The sequence below is a fragment of the Salvia splendens genome, chromosome 22, assembly GCF_004379255.2.
Source record: "Salvia splendens isolate huo1 chromosome 22, SspV2, whole genome shotgun sequence".
Taxonomy (NCBI): Eukaryota; Viridiplantae; Streptophyta; class Magnoliopsida; order Lamiales; family Lamiaceae; genus Salvia; species Salvia splendens.
The window spans coordinates 17,375,089-17,393,827 of record NC_056053.1 but is presented as its reverse complement, the minus strand read 5'-3'; the positions used below and the strand labels follow the sequence as shown (position 1 = coordinate 17,393,827).

At 36.7% G+C, this 18,739-nt stretch overlaps 1 protein-coding gene across 2 annotated transcripts; it reads left to right on the top strand.

Moving 5' to 3' along the window:
- Nucleotides 1–7,444: 7,444 nt before the first annotated feature.
- LOC121788053 (2-oxoglutarate-Fe(II) type oxidoreductase hxnY-like) lies at nucleotides 7,445–12,081 on the top strand. 2 transcript variants are annotated; one of them, XM_042186911.1, is made up of 11 exons: nucleotides 7,448–7,642; nucleotides 8,093–8,288; nucleotides 8,379–8,477; nucleotides 8,755–8,806; nucleotides 9,875–9,996; nucleotides 10,082–10,182; nucleotides 10,262–10,320; nucleotides 10,717–10,773; nucleotides 10,993–11,038; nucleotides 11,653–11,732; nucleotides 11,888–12,081. In XM_042186911.1, exons 1-11 carry the CDS (start codon nucleotides 7,523–7,525, stop codon nucleotides 11,964–11,966), a joined length of 1,011 nt encoding a protein of 336 aa, XP_042042845.1. In that variant the 5' UTR covers nucleotides 7,448–7,522; the 3' UTR covers nucleotides 11,967–12,081. The 2 variants fall into 2 exon arrangements, 1 of the variants encoding a protein (XP_042042845.1); XR_006047566.1 differs by lacking the exon at nucleotides 11,888–12,081 and having other exon boundaries at nucleotides 7,445–7,642; nucleotides 10,960–11,038; nucleotides 11,653–11,698.
- The last annotated feature ends 6,658 nt before the right edge of the window (nucleotides 12,082–18,739 follow it).

Sequence of the window (18,739 nt, the reverse complement as noted above, 5' to 3'; positions counted from 1 at the left end):
TTTTTTTATTTTTATTTCCAACAAATTCAATTAATAAAAACACACTTCATTAAATAAAATAAAATTACAAGTTAAAATTTTAAAAAAATAAAAAACCACATTAATAAAATCCTAAAAAAAATACATAATTTAAAACTCAAAGAAGCAGAAGAAAGAGTTGTCTAAATGACGATTATGTGAGTCTACTGGTTTCCAAATTTTGCCCAAATGTACTCCATTAGATCCTCCTGGAGTTGGGCGTGGGCGGTAGAATCACGTGTCCTTACCCGAACAGACAGCCGCTCTTGCAAAGACGGATGCACTCCACTGCGAGGCGGACTACTTGCGGTAGAGCTTCCCGGGGTTTCAGGGTCGAACCAATTTTCCGCCTCAGGTCCTTCGTCGGCGACAATCATGTTGTGCAAGATTATGCACGTATACATGATGTCGACCATATTCTCCATAAACCACGCACCAGCCGGGGCTTTGATAATGTTGAATCGAGCTTGGAGAACCCCGAACGCTCTTTCCACATCCTTGCGAGCAGCCTCTTGCTTCTGCGCAAAAAGAGTCTGTTTTTCGTTCATCGGCCTGTTGAACGTCTTCACGAAGGTTGGCCACTTCGGATAGATGCCGTCGGTAAGATAGTACCCCATTTTATACTGACGGTTGTTAGCGATAAAGTTGATGGCCGACGCTTTACCATTCAAAACTTCGCTGAAGAAGTCAGATTGGTTGAGCACGTTGACGTCGTTGTTCGATCCGGGGACCCCGAAATACGCATGCCAAATCCATAGCCGGTAGTCGGCAATGGCCTCGAGTATAACGGTGGGGTGGGTGCCTTTGTGGCCGCTCGTGTATGACCCCCTCCACGCCACAGGGCAATTCTTCCATTGCAAATGCTTGCAATCGACGCTGTCAAGCATCCTGGGGAATCCGTGCACTTCTTCGTGAAGTCGGAGCAGAAACTAACAATCTGTGGTGCTTGGCTTCCGGAGAAATTCGTCGGTGAAAGCTGCCCGGACGCCTTTGCAGAAGTTCATCAAACACAGTCTCCCAGTGTTTTCCCCAATGTGCAGGTATTCGTCGAACAAATCTGCTGTTTGTCCAGTAGCAAGCTGACAGATTGCTGCAGTACATTTCTGGAGCGTCGTGTGACTGGGACGGCCAACGGCGTAGAACCCTTCTTGGAAGTACTCTTCCCGGGCTGCCAATGTATTTGCGATATGCATAAATAGCGGTTTCCGCATGCGGAAACGGCGACGGAAGTAGGTCTCTTCCCATACCGGGTTCTCACAGAAGTAATCGCGTACCAACCTTGCTGCGGTTTCGTCCCGGTTACGATGGATGTAAATCCGGGATCGCCTTTAAGGCGCCGCGGCTTCCTCCTCCTCCCTACGTCGATCTTCTTCTAGCGATTCTTCCATTATTTGACGCATTTGCTCAAATGGATCCATAAATGGATTAAATTTGGGTGAAGAATAATGTTTTGAGATGAAGAATGTAGAGTGTTTGAGTGAGAATCGAGAGTTTTTTTACGGTGGATTAATTTGTGGGAATGATTTGATATTTATAGAAGTGATTGGGGGCTTAAAAAATACAAAAAAAAATTAAAAATTTATAAACGGCTAGTATATTTTTGGATTTTTTTATTTTTTCAAATTTTTCATGAATTTTAAAAAAAAATTCAACGGAAATTAAAGACGCCCACTCGCGTGCTTGCGAGTGGGCGTCACGGACCAACGGGAGCTCGCCACGTGGACAATGCGCGTGGCGAGCTGGCTCCCAGCTTCCTCTTCCAGGTGAGCTACAGGACGAGATGGGGACGAGACGGGATCTTACATCGCTGCCTCGATGCGGTCTCGTCTCGGAGAGACGAGATCAAGCCCGCATCGAGACGCGATGCGGATGCTCTGAGATGGGATGAGCGACACCATCATGTTGGATCCTTCTCTATATAGGATGGCTTAGGTGTTGATCGCTAGGGCTTCTATTCTTGTATCTTGACATTTGTTCTCTCCTAAAGGGTCATTCTAGAAGCTCCTTGTTTTTTGTACACCACTTGTCTCTTGTGTCAATATTGTGGATTAGGAAATTTGAGAAGAGAAAAAAATTAGACGACACGAAGAGGAAGAATAGTGTAACATGGAGGAGAAAATTTGTATAAGAAAAATGTAAAATTTGCTAAAAATGAATCACGTTATGCCGTGTGTAATGGTGGGTTATGTTCCAAAATCGAGCAAATTTTGTGATCATCTTAGTATAACGTGAGTCATAAATGGATGTTGGATTAGTAAGGGTGGTGAAACGGGTAGCGGGTAATTTTCGTTCCAACCCTATACCTGTCGGTAAAGGAAGAGAAATTGATATGTAAGAAATAGAATGAACAAAAGTAGGTAAAGTAACAAATATAGATAGAAAACGTGGATAAATATGAGAGAGAGAAGAATAAATGGATAAAGTATGAGGGAGAAATATTTTATTTTTGGAAATGATACTATTTTCGTGACACTCCAAAATGACAAAATGAAACTATTTTTTATGGACGAAAAGAATTGATTAACGATCAATGGACATACCATATCTAGTTATTTAAGTTAGGGCTGTCAAAATAGATATCGGGAATTTGATACTCGATATTTAACCCGAAATATCGGGTAATTGGATAACCAATATCCGATTTTTTGGGTTTCGGGATCGAGTTCGGATATATGATTTTTGGATTATCGGGTATCGCATAACCCGTTACCCGATCGCGTATACCCTAATTACCCGAATTATCCGATTTTTTAAAATTTAATAAATTATGCATTTATTTTGTTATTTAAAAATTAAATAATTAAATATACTCCCAAAATCCTTTACTCTTAAGTCATATCTTGGATTAATGTATGAATTGTGATGTTTATTATGGATGAATGAGGGATGTTATAACTTATGGATTTTTTTTCTATAAATTTGTGGTAGTTTTTTCCTCTTAAATTCAAAGTACGTTAACGTTAAGTTTGTATCAAATTCGAACGACAAGTTTGTATTTCTAAAATTGTGTAGTTAATTTTCTTTAAAAAATAATAAAAAAATAAAAATAAAAAATCAGGACTGTCTGATTTTTCGGGACTGAATACCCGAGTCGGGCATCCGGATATCAGATATTAGATTTTGAGAAATTCGAGATCGAGTACCTAAAATTTTCGGATCGGATATCTAGGGGTATTTGATAGTCCTAATTTAAATCCCAAGGATGACATAATTTTTTCCTAAGAGCATCCGCAATGAGCGGACGATGGCACGCCCGATGGCGAGCATCGTCCGCGCCATCCATCGTCCGCACCCATTGCGGGTGCGTGCCATAGGGCGCGGACGATAGTCGCGCCCTATACTTCGGTCGCGGAGGATAGCGCGGACGATGGCCATCGTCCGCGCCATCGTCCGCCCCATTGTGGAGGTCGCGGACGATCGACGCGGACGATGGCACGCGGTTTTGATTTTCTATTTAAATCTCGTTTCTCATTCAGTTGTGCATACGAACATATCGACTATCTCTTTACATATTATCTCTATATATCCAACCAAAATGAATCTCGGCGACGACACCAATAGTTCTAGTTCGTCTGAATCCGGTGGTTCGCTTGACGAAGCATTAGATGCAGCCGTTGAAGAGGCCATGGCGGCATGCTATGCGCAAATGCAGCGCGAGAAGGAGGCGGCGGCGGCGGCTGAGCAAGTCCATTGGCCTATTCGACATAGGTCGTATGTCCGACGCGACCACCAGGAAGCTCACAGACGTCTGGTTGAAGACTATTTTGCCGATCAACCGCGATGGGGCCCGACTGTTTTCCGCCGCCGGTTTAGAATGTCGAGGTACCTTTTTCTCAGCATTGTTCGTACATTGTCTTCACGTGATGAATACTTCACGTTTCGGGAGGACGGCATCGGGAAACCCGGCCTTACACCATTGCAAAAGTGCACGACTGCTATTCGTCAGTTGGCATACGGCACCACGGCGGACCTTTTTGACGAGTACCTCCACTGTGGGGAGACTATAGGCCGCGAGTGTCTGAAGAGCTTTTGTCGGGGGATAGTAGAGGCCTATGGCGACATATATTTGCGCAAGTGGACAGCCACTGATTGCCAGGGTCTGATGCAGATGCACGAGAGGGCGCACGGGTTTCCCGGGATGCTCGGGAGCATCGACTGTATGCACTGGGAGTGGAAGAATTGTCCGACGGCGTGGAGAGGCCAATTCACAAGTGGATACAAGGGCAGCCACCCGACGATGATCCTCGAAGCCGTCGCTGACCATCGGCTCTGGATCTGGCATGCTTACTTCGGCGTAGCCGGGTCGAACAACGACATCAACGTCCTCAACTCGTCCACCCTCTTCACTGACCAATGTAACGGCAACGGCCCGGCCATCGAGTTCACTGCCAACAGACGCCAATACCATATGGGGTACTACTTGGCCGATGGCATGTACCCACGGTGGCCAGTTTTCCTAAAGACGGTCAGCTGCCCAATTGGTGAGAAGAGGGTTTTATTTGCGCAAAAGCAGGAGGCGGCGCGGAAGGATATCGAGCGGGCATTTGGGGTGCTCCAATCACGGTGGGCAATTGTGAAAGGGCCGGCTCGTTTCTGGTACAAGGAAGTCATCGCCGATGTCATATATGAGTGCATAATCATGCACAACATGATAGTCGAGAGTGAAGGCGGAAGCATCACCGACTGGAATGAAGACGACCGTGCATCTAGCTCTTCCGGCACATCGACCGACACACCCGATAGAGGGTTACCGTTAGGCTTCGAAGAGGTTCTATCTAGACAGGCCTCAATGCGCAACCAACAGGAGCATGCGCAGCTCATGAGCGACATGATTGAAGAAGTGTGGGCTCGTAACCGCCGTCGCTGAGTTTGCGTTTTTTTAATTCGCATTGTAATGTATTAATTTTTATTAAATGAAATTAAGTTTTTGAAATTCGTATTTTAATGTATTATTTTTTTTAAATTCGTATGAATTTTATAAATATTAAAAAATGATGACGTGACGCGTCATAGGGCGCGCCTTAGGGCGCCCATTGCTAATGCCTAAGGGTATATATGAATACGCCACATTCACCACCCAACTCCGAAAAAATATTGCAAAAATAACAGACGTCAGTCAGTGTCATTTCATGGATTAACGGATAGAAGAGTGTATTCATTTGCATCCACCCATCATTCCATACAAAATCATCACTCTGTTGCAATCAAAATTTCTTAATCACCACAAAGATGAAAAATAAATTACTCCGACACAACCAAATAAATATTGTTCATTTGTATAAGACCATCCACAACGCGTCTCGCGCCGGGCTCGCGTCTCGTCTCGGAGAGACGAGACCCCCGCGAGACGCATTGCAGCGCCCATCTCGTCTCCAGCTCGCGCCCGTCTCGTCGCGTAGCTCGTCTCGGCGAGACACGAGACGAGATGTCTCGCCACGCGCCAGGGACACGTGGCACGTCCCCATGCGTGCGTGACGCCCACTCGCTGGCCCGCGAGTGGGCGTCGTCACTGATGACGCAATAATTCATTTTTTTTAAAAAAATCGATTTTTAATAAAAAAAAATTTTTTCAAACGGTAATATTACCGTTAAATATTTATTTTCATTTTTTAAATTTTTAATTTTTTTACTCTATAAATAATTCTATTCCATACTCATTTCAAACACAAACACACATCTATTCCTCTCAAATCCTCTCTATCACTCCAATTTCCATCTTCAATCAACTCAAACAAATGGATCCTTTTGAGCAAATGCGCCAATTAATGGAACAATCACTCGAAGAAGATCGACGACGAGAGGCGGAGGAAGCCGCATCCATCTATACAAGAACGGTTGGCTATTCGGGCAAGGACAAGCGACTCTAGCGCCCACACCCAACTCCAAGAGGATCTAATTGAGCACATTTGGGAAAACTTTGGCGGAGAAGATTAAATTATGTCATTTTTATTTTTTTAGAATTTTAATTATGTCTTCGTTTTTTTTAATGTTAAGTTGTAATATTGTTTTTAATTTTAATAAAGTGTGTTTGTTTAAATTGAATTGGGTTTTAAAAAAAATTATAAATTAAATTGAATGAATAGTAATTAAGAGACGGTATAGAGACGGTTAAGAGACGGAGCGTTGCAAGTTCCGTCTCTTAGTTAAGAGATGGAGGAAAAAAGGACAGTGGGGCCCTCAAATAGTGCTCAAATAGTAGTTAAGAGACGGTTTAAGAGACGGTATAGAGACAGCGTTGTGGATGGCCTAAAACTCCATCGATAATCAATAAAACTCCAACACAGCCAAATAAATATTGTTCATTTGTATAATTGAACTCCGATACAAATAATAATAATAATAATAATAATAATAATAATAATAATAATAATAATAATAATAATAATAATTATTATTATTATTATAATAAATCATATCGCAACAAACTCCATCAAACAAATATAAAAAGCTTGCATCATCTTGATTCTTGAACACAATATCCCCATCCAGCTGAAACCATCTTGAACAATCGACCCTTCACCACGAAATTAGAATAAAAAATATAAAGTAAAAACTGTGAAGTAATAAAGCCAAACAAATGGATTAAAATCCAAAATGCAACACGTACATACGAGGAATGAAATTCCTAGTAAGAGTTTGAATAATTTGATCAAATCTAGTCCATCTAGATTACTCTTTATAAACAAAATTAATTTTTTTGATTTAATTTTCTCACTCAATCTTTAATCCCTCCGTCCCACAAGAATAGACACTCTTTTCTTTTTAGTCCTTCCCATAAGAATATGCACTTTCTAATTTTGAAAACTCTTTTCTTTCTAATGAAGTGAGACTCATTCTCCACTAACAATACTTTATTTGCCTTTTCTCTCTACCTCCCTTTTACTTTACCAATTTTGTATTAAAATTCATGCTGATCTCAAAGTGCATATTCTTTAGGAACGATGGGAGTATTACTCTTCTCAATATAGTCTTATTGTATTTACCGTTATCCACTCTACAAAATCCCTTAATCCTTATTCGAGAGTTTTTATACTCTCCTCATCCCATAAGAATATGCACTCTTTCTTTTTTAGTACGTCTCATAAGAATATGTACTTTCTAATTTTGAAAAGTCTTTTATCTCTAATAAGGTGACTCATTCTCCACTAACAATACTTTAATTATTTTTTTCTCTCTAATCTCTCTTACTTTACCAATTTTACATTAAAACTCATGTCGTCCCCAAAGTGCATATTCTTTGGGACGGAGGAGTATATTTTAATTTTATTCACATATCCATGTGAATGAATATGGGTTCAATAAAAAAGCATATCTCTGACATACGTACTAAGAGATAAGCCACACAAAAATTGGTTAATATTATTATTACTATTATTATTATTATTTATCTTATCTCTGTGGATACATTTTAATGAAACGAGAATTTATAATTTGGAATCTTGTCAACATTAATACGTCGAGAAATTCTGTTAATAGAAGTTCTCCAAAAGAGAAAATAAACGGAATGGCAGAAACGATCAAAGAAGAGGAAACACAGATTCCAGAATTTTCGAATGTATCAATTCTGAATTGCATTGATCTCTCCAGTCCAGATGTTCAATCAACTGTCTCCCTCCTTAAACAGGTAGCTCCCTCTCTAGTCTCCCTTTTTAAGCATCTTATTCAATCATCTATACTTTCAATTAATTGATTTTATAACTGATTTTTCAAATGCTAGTTTTAAAGTAGAGTGTAGATTGATGTTTGTGTTTACACGAGATGAGATGCACACATATATGTGGTTATCTGGGTTTGGAAATATCATTTCAAACACTTTTTAAGACTTACAAGTGATTTTAAGGACGAAGCCAAAAGCATAAGGAGGATAAATGCTTAAACCTTGTGACAATTGACAAAATCCTCTAAGTTTCTTGTAAGTTGTTTGTTTTTCTAATATTTTTCCATAGTTCGTAACACAACTTAAGCCTTTGTTCGTGTTAGATGAGTTTGATTTTTCTGTGTTTCATTAAGTAGTTTTATGTTAAACTGATGTTTCTGAATTACTTAAACCGACAACTTATTCTGCGAACCATAGGTATGCTTAGATTCCGGGTTCTTCTATGTGATCAATCATGGAATTGATAAGGAATTCATGGATGAGGTCTTCTATCAAAGCAAAAGATTTTTTACTTTGCCCAAGGAGGACAAAATGAAGCTTCTAAGGAACGAGAAGAATCGAGGCTATGCTCCATTGTTTGATCAATCCCTGGACCCCGCCAATCAAATGCATGGTTTGGTATCTCTAACCACCACACATGATACAGCTTAAACAGTTTCAGTTTTACGGCTGAGTTAAAAAAATATACGTGGGCACATTTCAGGGGACTATAAGGAAGGATATTACATAGGTGTTGAAGTATCCGAAGATCATCCTGATTCACAGAAGCCATTTTATGGGCCAAACAGATGGCCATCTGAGGGTAACTTTCTAGAAGATTTGATCTCATGAAGACTGAGTAACTGGTTTGAACTGCAGTTTGTGCATGCTGAATGCATGTTCTTGTGTTAAATGCTCTGTTACTTGGACATAGAAATTTTGCCCGAGTCTCTGTATCGAACAATAGTCATATGATGTGTTACTCTAATGTCCTGTCTATGGATGCATTCGGTGCACAGCTGATCTCTTAGTTTTTTAGCGTCTTGGTATCAATTTGATTATTATGAATATTGATATGTAAACCTTTTGACTGCTGACAGATATGCTGCCCAGATGGAGGGAAACTATGGAGGAATATTATCAAGGGGCATTGTAAGTTTCATCTCGTCATTTGTGTAATAACCATCTATAGAACAGTAAAATATAGATATAAGCCATAGTAGAGAAAGTAGTAGTGTATTTGGTGTATATTATTACTCAACACTGAGAAAGTAGTAGTGTATTTGGTGTATATTATTACTCAACACTGAGAAAGTAGTAGTGTATTTGGTGTATATTATTACTCAACACAGGCCACATATATATAGTACAAGAGACTAAGCTAGGTTATGTCACATCACCGATGTGGGACAGAATACTAATATTCTTAACACCATCATTCTAGACATGTATATATCCATGAAAGTCAGTCATGTGCATCTTTTCCTTTGCCCAAAACATATTTTTCCTCTTTATCTTAGGATAATCAGTATTCTTAGTATTTCTTCATCAAATAATGCTGTTATTGTCCTTATATATGTAGTGCAGTAGTATATTTGGAGTGCTAAATGACAAACATTAGAAAAATATTGGCTAGCTTATCAGAAGATCCTGCTTCGGATATATAGGTGCAAAGATATATTTTTCCAAGACATACTATATTTTCGGGAAAGAAGGATTTAATGATGTATATGAGATAGTCCCTGAGTAATAGTTGTACCATTGACTATATGCCATCCATATCCCACTATAATGTTCAATTGGAGTTTATATTCCAAAATTTATATTGCTTTTAGGCCAGCAGATTATGCACCCCCTTATTTTAGGTGCATTTTTCTAGTTTAGGAACAAATTACTTCACTTAACAGGAATGAGAAAAATAGATCCTGTTACAATGTCTTTTAACAAGTACTAATAAGTTCAAAATAGTGGCGGATTCAAAATCTTTGTTGTGAATAAAATCTATAAATTACTTCAGTCAAAAAGCAAAGGTTCAGAGGATGCTTAGTCTGATGAGGTTCATCTGATGCTTAGTCTGATCATAGTCATATTTCAGTTAGAGATTTATTTCTATTGCAGGGAAGACTTGTACAAATTTTTCTATCATTTGAACCTTTTAGCTTAGGGTCATGGTGGATCTCAGGTGATATGTCTCATGATTTCAACTTTGGATATTAATAGAGATGTAGCAAAATCTATTTCACGGCTGTTAGCCCTCGCGTTAGGGCTAAATGTCAACTTTTTTTGTCAAGCTGGAATTCTTGGAAAATCTATTGCAACTCTGAAGCTGCTACATTATGAAGGTAAGGATTATTTTGATTCAATCAGTGCAAATATCATGTCATAGCAGATGCTAGTAGAGTATAACAGTGCTTGATTATAACTTAGATCAAATTTCCGAACCCGCGAAAGGAATATATGGAGCTGGTGCACATTCTGATTTTGGTTTGATTACCCTTTTGGCTACTGATGATAATTATGGTCTTCAGGTGTGAGTGACAAAATTATTCATGTCTTTTCCATTCACCATTTTCTCAATTTAGATCTATAACTTACAAATATCTACAGATATGTAAAGACAAAGATGCTAAGCCTCAGATCTGGGAGTATGTACCACCATTAAAAGGGTGAGGCTATATATACTGTATTTTGTTTTCTTCCTAACTGAATTTTATGCCTCTCATCAGAAACAGTTTTCCATGTGTAATGATTAGTGCATAATTTGCATTATATGGTTAAGAACATTCAATTTTATATTTTCATGAAAGCTAATACTTGGGGTGCAAAGATACTACTGTAAAGATGCTTTCTCATTCCTCTAAACATAGTCATATTTATTATCGAAACATAGATAGTTTACTGGAGTAGTCTACATTGATAGTAAATTCCTATGATTTTGAATGATTGTAAAGTACATGTATAAATATCTAATATTTGATATCACATGTAAAACCGAGGACTGAATTTTATGGCTTCTTTTTTTTAATCCAAACATTATAACTGTGTCATTTTATCTGATGTAGGGCATTTATAGTTAATATAGGTGATATGCTGGAGCGCTGGAGCAACTGCTTTTTCAGGTAGTTATACAATAACATACAAGTTGATCGTTGGTCTATTTAAATACCGTCAAAGATTTTGAAGTGCCATGATTCTATTATAAAATGTTGTACCCCTGCAAATGTTTGTGTCCATCAACGGGAGCTTTACACTGAGATCTTTTCTGTGACTTGCTGTCAGATAATGTTTATTTGATCTCAATGCAGATCCACACTGATAATGTTTTGATCTCAATACAGATCCACACTGCACCGGGTATTAGGAAATGGCCGAGAAAGATATTCTGTAAGACTTTTTAAATCTTTCAATGTCCTTCGAGGGTTTCTTTCTTGTCCTTCCCTATACCTTTATTTAATCTACTTTTAGTTATCATTTCTTTCATTGAGTGATCAACCATTTGTCTTAGAAAGGGGAAGAAACTAAGCATTGCCCTAATTGAAAGGGGAAAGAGAAGTTTTGTTAAGTTGAGTTGCAGCTAGTCTTAATAGTCAGAGTTAGAGGTTGGAGGGGTTAATTTTCGAAGTACAGAGTCAGAACAAGCTAAAATACTATTTATTTGCATCATGGCTGCTAATAGGAATGCGACACAAAGAATTCTCTAGTGACTGAAATCGTGACCAAAGGGTTTATCTCAATCAGTGTGAGTTTAACGAAAGCAAAACATAGGCGCAACTTTGTCTCGTCATCTCTTTGGTAATGTAATGTAGGACTTGGACTGCATAAGCTTCTTTTTAAGGAATGGTGGAACTTTCTATCTATGGAGGCCAAGGTTTCTTGTAGGACAAAAAGGGCTATTCTTGAAATCTTGTGATGATGATATAACATGTGCCTGTTAACCATAGGCTTTGTATCAACACATCTGAATATGGAAAGGCTGACTCTTGTTTTTCCATTGGCAGATAGCATTTTTTGTTGAGCCTAACCATGACTTCGTTGTCGAATGCGTGCCAACATGTCAATCCGAGAAGAATCCTCCAAAGTGAGTCTATTAATTATCGCTTGCTCTTAATACTATAGATTTTCCTAGTGATTTGCTTCTCAAGGAGGATTTTGGATTTAAGTTGAAGTCTTGTTAGAAATTTTCTTCTTTATAAGATAATGAACATTTGGTACCTGCATTAAATTCTCTTGTAGGTTCACCCCAATCAAATATGGAGATTACCTTCTTCAGAGGTATAGAGATACTCATGCCGACCTCAATACCTACAAATGAAATGATGTAATAGTGTATGCTTACATAACTAGTGTTTAGGAACAGATATTGATGTTGAAAACCAAATGTTTTACTTTTAAAATTTCAATTATTTGATGTTTTGGTTACTTTATAACTGGAATCTAACATGAGTGAGTGTTGTTCTATTTAAGTTATAATACTAAATGATACACTTAAATATGATACAAATATGTACCACAATCTATACGCTGTGATAACTCATCAACCAAACATGTTAGAGCATCCCCATCGCTTCTCGATGGCGGACGGCGTCACACTCGTGTCCGTCGCTGTGCTCGCGCCAACGGCACGGCGCTGCTCGATAATAAGAGCACGTCCGTACCGCTGAGCAGGTCGATGTGGCGGGCTCCTATTGGCCAACGGCAATGCCGTTGGCTTTTTCAATTTTTTTAAAATTCGAATTTAATTTAAAAAATCGTTTTTAAATAAAAAAAATATTTTCCCACTTCCCAATAAATTATATCCATTTTCTCCCCACTTTTACTTTATTTTTCTTTTTTTCCCCCAAAATTCACATTTTTCATCTATAAATACCTCCATTTAAACACAAAAAATTTCACACCACACTATACAATTATCATCTAAATTCTCTCATCAATTCTCAATCTCTTCACTCTTGCAAAAAAAATGTCCGGCTCCGGCGATCACTCCTCCGACTCCTACGGATGGAACCACGAATGGTTCAACCCAATACCATTCCCTCATCCGGATACGGAATTCTCGGCCCCTCCTCAAACCCAATGTTCTCAAATTTTTAGGACTTTAATTATGTAATTTTTAATTTTTAGGATTTTAATTATGTACTTTTTTAATTTTTTTGTAATTTGTAATAGTATTCCGGGTATTTTTAATGCATTTTAATATTGTGGAAATGTTTTTATTTAAATTGAATAATAGAATGGTTAGACCCTTGAGCATGTTTTTGCGGAAGAGCATGAATGTGGGTGTTGTGCTCTTGGGGAAGAGCATGGAGTAAAAAAGTAAATAAAAGTGGGTCCGGGCCCACTTCCATGCTCTTGCCTAAGAGCATGGATGGGGATGCTCTTAGGATACCATCTTTTGGTAAAAAGTTTTAGAGGATACATCATTAACTAAATTATAAGTGAGAACTATTATATTTAACATTAATTGTCGAGCCATAGTGTTGAGAATCCGCAAAATGCTTCAAGATTTTAACTCGGTCATGCTGCGACGTGTGAGCAGGGAAGGGAACTTTGCTGCTATTTACTTATCACATTATGCTTATTCGGTGAACAATGACGTTCATGTGCTGGAGTCTCCACCCACAGAGCTTAATATTTGGTTTCTACATGATAAGTTATGTGTTACTTATATGCGTTAGTTTTACTTATATTCGTTAGTTTTTTCTCGGATTTTGCCTGCTTTTTTCTACCAAAAAAAATCTTAACAAAACATCTAGACTAATTAAATTCGAATTAAACTCTATAAAGTCCAAATCAGAGTCGTAATCAACAGTAATTCGTTGTGAATTAATCTTGACGGAGTAATTACCAACTAATTAGGTAATCAAGAATTAATTAGTAACTGTGGTTGTGACATTGGACACAGCATGCGTGTTAGGCACACTCAAGTAGTCAAGTGTATTGGATGCAAATAAAGTTTCGGGATTATTTATGCCGAAGATCATCCACCTGTCCTTAGATGCCCCTCTGAGCGAAAAAGGAATAAATATGGGAAATGCACGAATATGGCTGAAAATTTTCGATGCGACATGAAAACACGATGTGCAAAGTTACAAAATTAATAAGTTAATGTCAAGTCTTACCGTGTTCGTATTTTTAGTAGGTCGACCCATTAAGAGCACGATAATTTTAGATTGGCCAAGCATAAGTCAACTTATGGATTTGGTAAAATATTACCTATTTCAATGACTATTTCACATTGGCCAAGCATAAGTCAACTTATGGATTTGGTGTTCCACCATTGCATGGTGAGAAGATGTGGCCAATGGCTGGTACCCTTGTGAAAAAAATGTTTGGCAAACCTAAAAAGATAAGAAAGATGAAACCTATTTAAAAATTATCCTTCTAGATTAAATAAGTTGAGAAAGTGTGTGATGATATGTCAAAAGTGTATGCAACACGAATACACGATAACACCCGGAATTCCACAAATGCCAGAGAGTTGAAAAGATTCCAAAACCACATGTCCTAAATCTATTCACTAAATTGGATTCAATTAACTGTATTGTGTTGTAACATAAGTGTATTTTTTTTATCGTAGGTGAAACGAGGAAGATCTCATAAGGATCAACAAAGACCATCACCGACTTCTCAAAGCGGAACAACAACAACAACAAGAGATCGGTCTCAGAAGGAGAAGGCAGTTGTGAGAACTCAAGAAAGTCAAGCTTAATGGAAAACAGTTATGAGGAATCAAGACAACAAGTGTATCTTACTTTTGGTTAGTATGGATGTACTCTTGATTGTTAAGGGAACTCAAGAAAGCGTATATTATGTTGTTGAGTGAACTGCGCAAATGCAAATGGTCTCTGAACTATGCATTTTGCATGTAAATGGTACCTAAACGTTAAAAATATCATGGGTAGTCCTTTAACTAAGGTGTAATATACTTTTTCACTATTCATTATAATTTTGCACTAAAAATGCCCCCAATGCATGAAGAACATTTTTGGACTTTCATATCTAGGTATTGAATTTGATATTTTTTTTTATCTTTTTCTCTTGTACTAAATATGATATTTCTTATAGTTTGAGTACCTAAAATGATATTATTCACTTCACTTTTTTCAAACGCAATATGTCATATCTTCTTTCTCTCTTTCTCTAAAAATTTTAAGAAGTTAAAAAAAAATACACTATGAAATTCTTAAATATGGAATAAAATTTATAATTATAAATTTAATTATCAAAATAAATTTTAGCTAAATTTAATTTGATTCTGGTTCAATAATTTTTTAATATTAAATATTATGATTAAATAAAAATTAAGAATTTAGTTTTAATTAAAAAAATTAATTTTTAATATTAAAACAATAATCAAATCACAATCAAAATGAAATTTTGCTACAAATTATTTTTATAATTAAATTTATAATTTTGATTTTTATAATTAATATATTTAAGAATTCATACTATTTTTTATTGTAATTTTTTACTTCCTAAAATTTTTAGAGAAAGGGAGAGAAAGAAGATATGACATAAAGTGATTGAAAAAAAGAAGTGAATAATATCATTTTAGGTACTCAAACTATAAGAAAATATCATGTTTAGTACTAGAGAGAAAGATAAAGAAAATATGAAATCTAGTACCTAGATATGAAAGTCCAAAATGCCCTTCATACCTTGGGGGCATTTTTGGTGCAAAATTATGATGAATAGTGAAAAATATAAAAAATGTGATTATACCTTAGTTCATGGACTACCCACGATATTTTTAAAGTTTAGGTACCATTTGCGTTCAAAACGCATAGTTCATGGATCATTTGCGTAGTTCACTCTATATTGTTTAGTGTTAAATAATTACGAAAGTGTTTTTGCTAAATCTTGTATTCTACCTTGGAGACTTGATGTTGTTACGAGTACGACTGGGTGCGGATGACACTTGGTCCTCCGGATTTTCAAGGGTCGTCGGGGGCGCACCAGACACCACGCGACAGAGCCCATGTCGACCTTTTATCCAATAAATGATCCCTTCAAAAATTCGGGCTTCGTTGCATGTATTAGCTCTAGAATTACTACGGTTGTCCGAGTAATGTTCAACCACCACTTGTTGTGACACGAGTTATCGAGAGATCGCATTTGGGCCAACCGCACACCGAGGCGAACTTCTTTCTTCTCATTAAAATTTGACAAACTTCGGCAAATATTCAAGAGTACCTTTATTTGCAAATTTGACAAACTTCAACAAATAACAACAATATACATTCAATAACAACAAAAGACATTACAAAATAAATAAAGTCAATTAATAATACCACAATTCATTACATAAAAAAATTCAATAGCAACATTATGTCTATAACAACATAAGTCATTAGTCCTTGCAATTCATATGATCCTAGATAAGTGCCCAAACCAAGAAAAATGCAAGAACATGGTTACAACTTCATCTTGCGACTCACATAATGTAATTTATCAACCCGACTCTCAACTAAATCACATTCTTCATTCTTCTCACATAGTTTTTCTTTAAGGATATCTCCCAAAACAATTTTAGATTTCAACTGCTGTATTTTTCACGTTTCAACCTCTGAAAATAAGTATCTTGGTTACGGGACAAACACGAATCAAGTGAATGAAAGAATTGACGATCGTCATTATGCAAAATGAAACACATAAGCAAAATTAACTCCAAAACGGTGCTGCTATATATATGTCGAGTTCTGGATACCTTCCAAACACTGCAATGCTATCTATAGTACCGTCGTTCAAGCATCGGTCCTCAACAACAACACCTCGGCCTCAATCTCGTGTTTGCAAAGCACATGATCCATCCCAGGCCAAGTTCTTCTACAGCTACAATTATGGGAAGAAGAACACATTCCCACAACACCCGTAAAACCGATATAAACAAATGCAGTAACACATTCCTACATCAACTATGTACAAGGAAAAAAATAAATGCATATATTCTCAAAGGAAAATCGATGTATACATAGGTTCTTCATTTTGCAAGAATGAAGAAATTTTTCAAACACATGTTAGATCCTAGCTTCAATAAAGACAATAGACGATAATTACACATGTCCAAGGAAAATTTATCATGTTAAAAGTAGGCATCTAAAGCTGAAAATTTCTATTTTCTAGCAGACCGAAGAATGAAGTAGTTGATCGCAGCTGATCGACTGAGATCATTTAGATGGTTAGTTAGTTAGTTTAGAGCAATTAGTCAGTTGTTTAGTTACTGTGATCCTACAGCTACTTTGTATAAATAATGATGGATTCTCATTGTATTATTTGTGAAAAAGATCAATAAAATTCTCCTATTGCATTCAATCTTCTCTTGATTTTACATGGTATCAGTTGATAAATCTCTTCATTTTGTTTAATATATCTTCTCTATTTGATGTATCTTGATTTCTTCTGATTCAATCACTCTCCAAATTCTCTAAAGTGGTACGGCGGAACAACTGTGATCATCATTTGATGACAAGAACAAAACTAATCATTTTAATCTTCATCCTAGTGATAATCCTGGTCTATAGTTGGTCTCTCGGCCATTATAATCGGCTCTAACTAACTACATCAATTGGAGTCAATCCACGGTCGCTTGTTGAAACCTGATCCTGATTATCTTGTTTTTTCTATTTTGGTTAGATGCAACAACATGGTTGTTGCATGGCTCAGGAACTCTAACTCTTCGCAAATTTGTTGTACATCATGTATTTTGATAATGCTCGTGGTATTTGGTCTAATCGCTGTGAACATTTTTCTCTAGGCGATTCAGCATGTTCCTATCAACTTCGCCAACCAATCAAGTCTCTCACTCAAGGTCAATCCGATGTGAACACTTATTTCACAAATCTTCATATTGTCTTGGATGAATTCAATCACTCACAGCCTATATCTTGGTGTTCTTGGCAGGGTTGTAGATGTGATAGTGCTACAAAATGGCATAATCCCATGAATGCACTATTCAATTCCTCATTGATCTTAATTAATCCTTCTTTCTCTCAAGTTGATCTCATATTTTACCACTATACCACTCACTTCTCTATCAAATGTCTTTTCTCCAATAATGCAGGAAGAGTCATATTGATGGAGGCTTGAATTCCTCTTTCACTCATGCATCTAGTGAACAACCAAGTGTTGCCTCCTCCATGTACAACTGTGGCAAGATCAATCACACAATTGTGTTGATGATTATTCTTCTAATAATGTTGATACAAATGTTTCACTTTTAGTAGTCACACAAACTTCTACTATTCAATGTCGGTAACTCATCCCAACTCGTTGCTTCTTCATGATCCAGTATATCTATGCTCTATCCTTTCATTGCCTCTATTTTTAATCATACTCTTATTCGGCTTCTTGACACGGGTGTCACACATCATATCATGTTTGTTGCAGTCTTTCTCTATTAAGCTCTTCTCTTGTCTATAATGCTTCTCCGAATCTTCCCAATGGTGACACAAACACAACAACTGTAACACATGGGAACCATTCAAATTGCCTTCAACTATCACTTTTTTTTTGTGTGTTTCATACTCACTCCATCCAAAAAAATAGACTAGTACTATGAGAAAAAATTCCATGGTTAAGGAATACCAACTTGGCAATCCTACTCGGTATGTCATATCAATAAAATTGTGACAAATGGAAATACATATATCCCTAATTCCAACTAGATATATAAACTATGGAAACAATCTATATAATCACATGCAATTAAATTATATGAAAAGTTTATGTACATTCCATGTATAGGAGTAGTATAAAAATATTTAATACTTGTATATTTTAATTTTTAATCATATTTTGCAATTATTTTCGATCATCAAATATAAAAAAATGATTAATTATTTTAAGATTTTAGGAAATTATTAGTTTTCTCAAATATTTACAATCTACATACAAAAATAATCTAGACAAATAAAAGTGTAAGATTAACTTCAGTTTTGTTAGCGGAAACTATAAATTAAAATAACAACATGAAAGATTATATACGTATAGATTAAACTAAGTATATTAATAATTATATAGTGTAGCTCTTGTTTTATTTTATCATTGCATAGTAATTTTATGAATATTATACCCAGGTTATACATT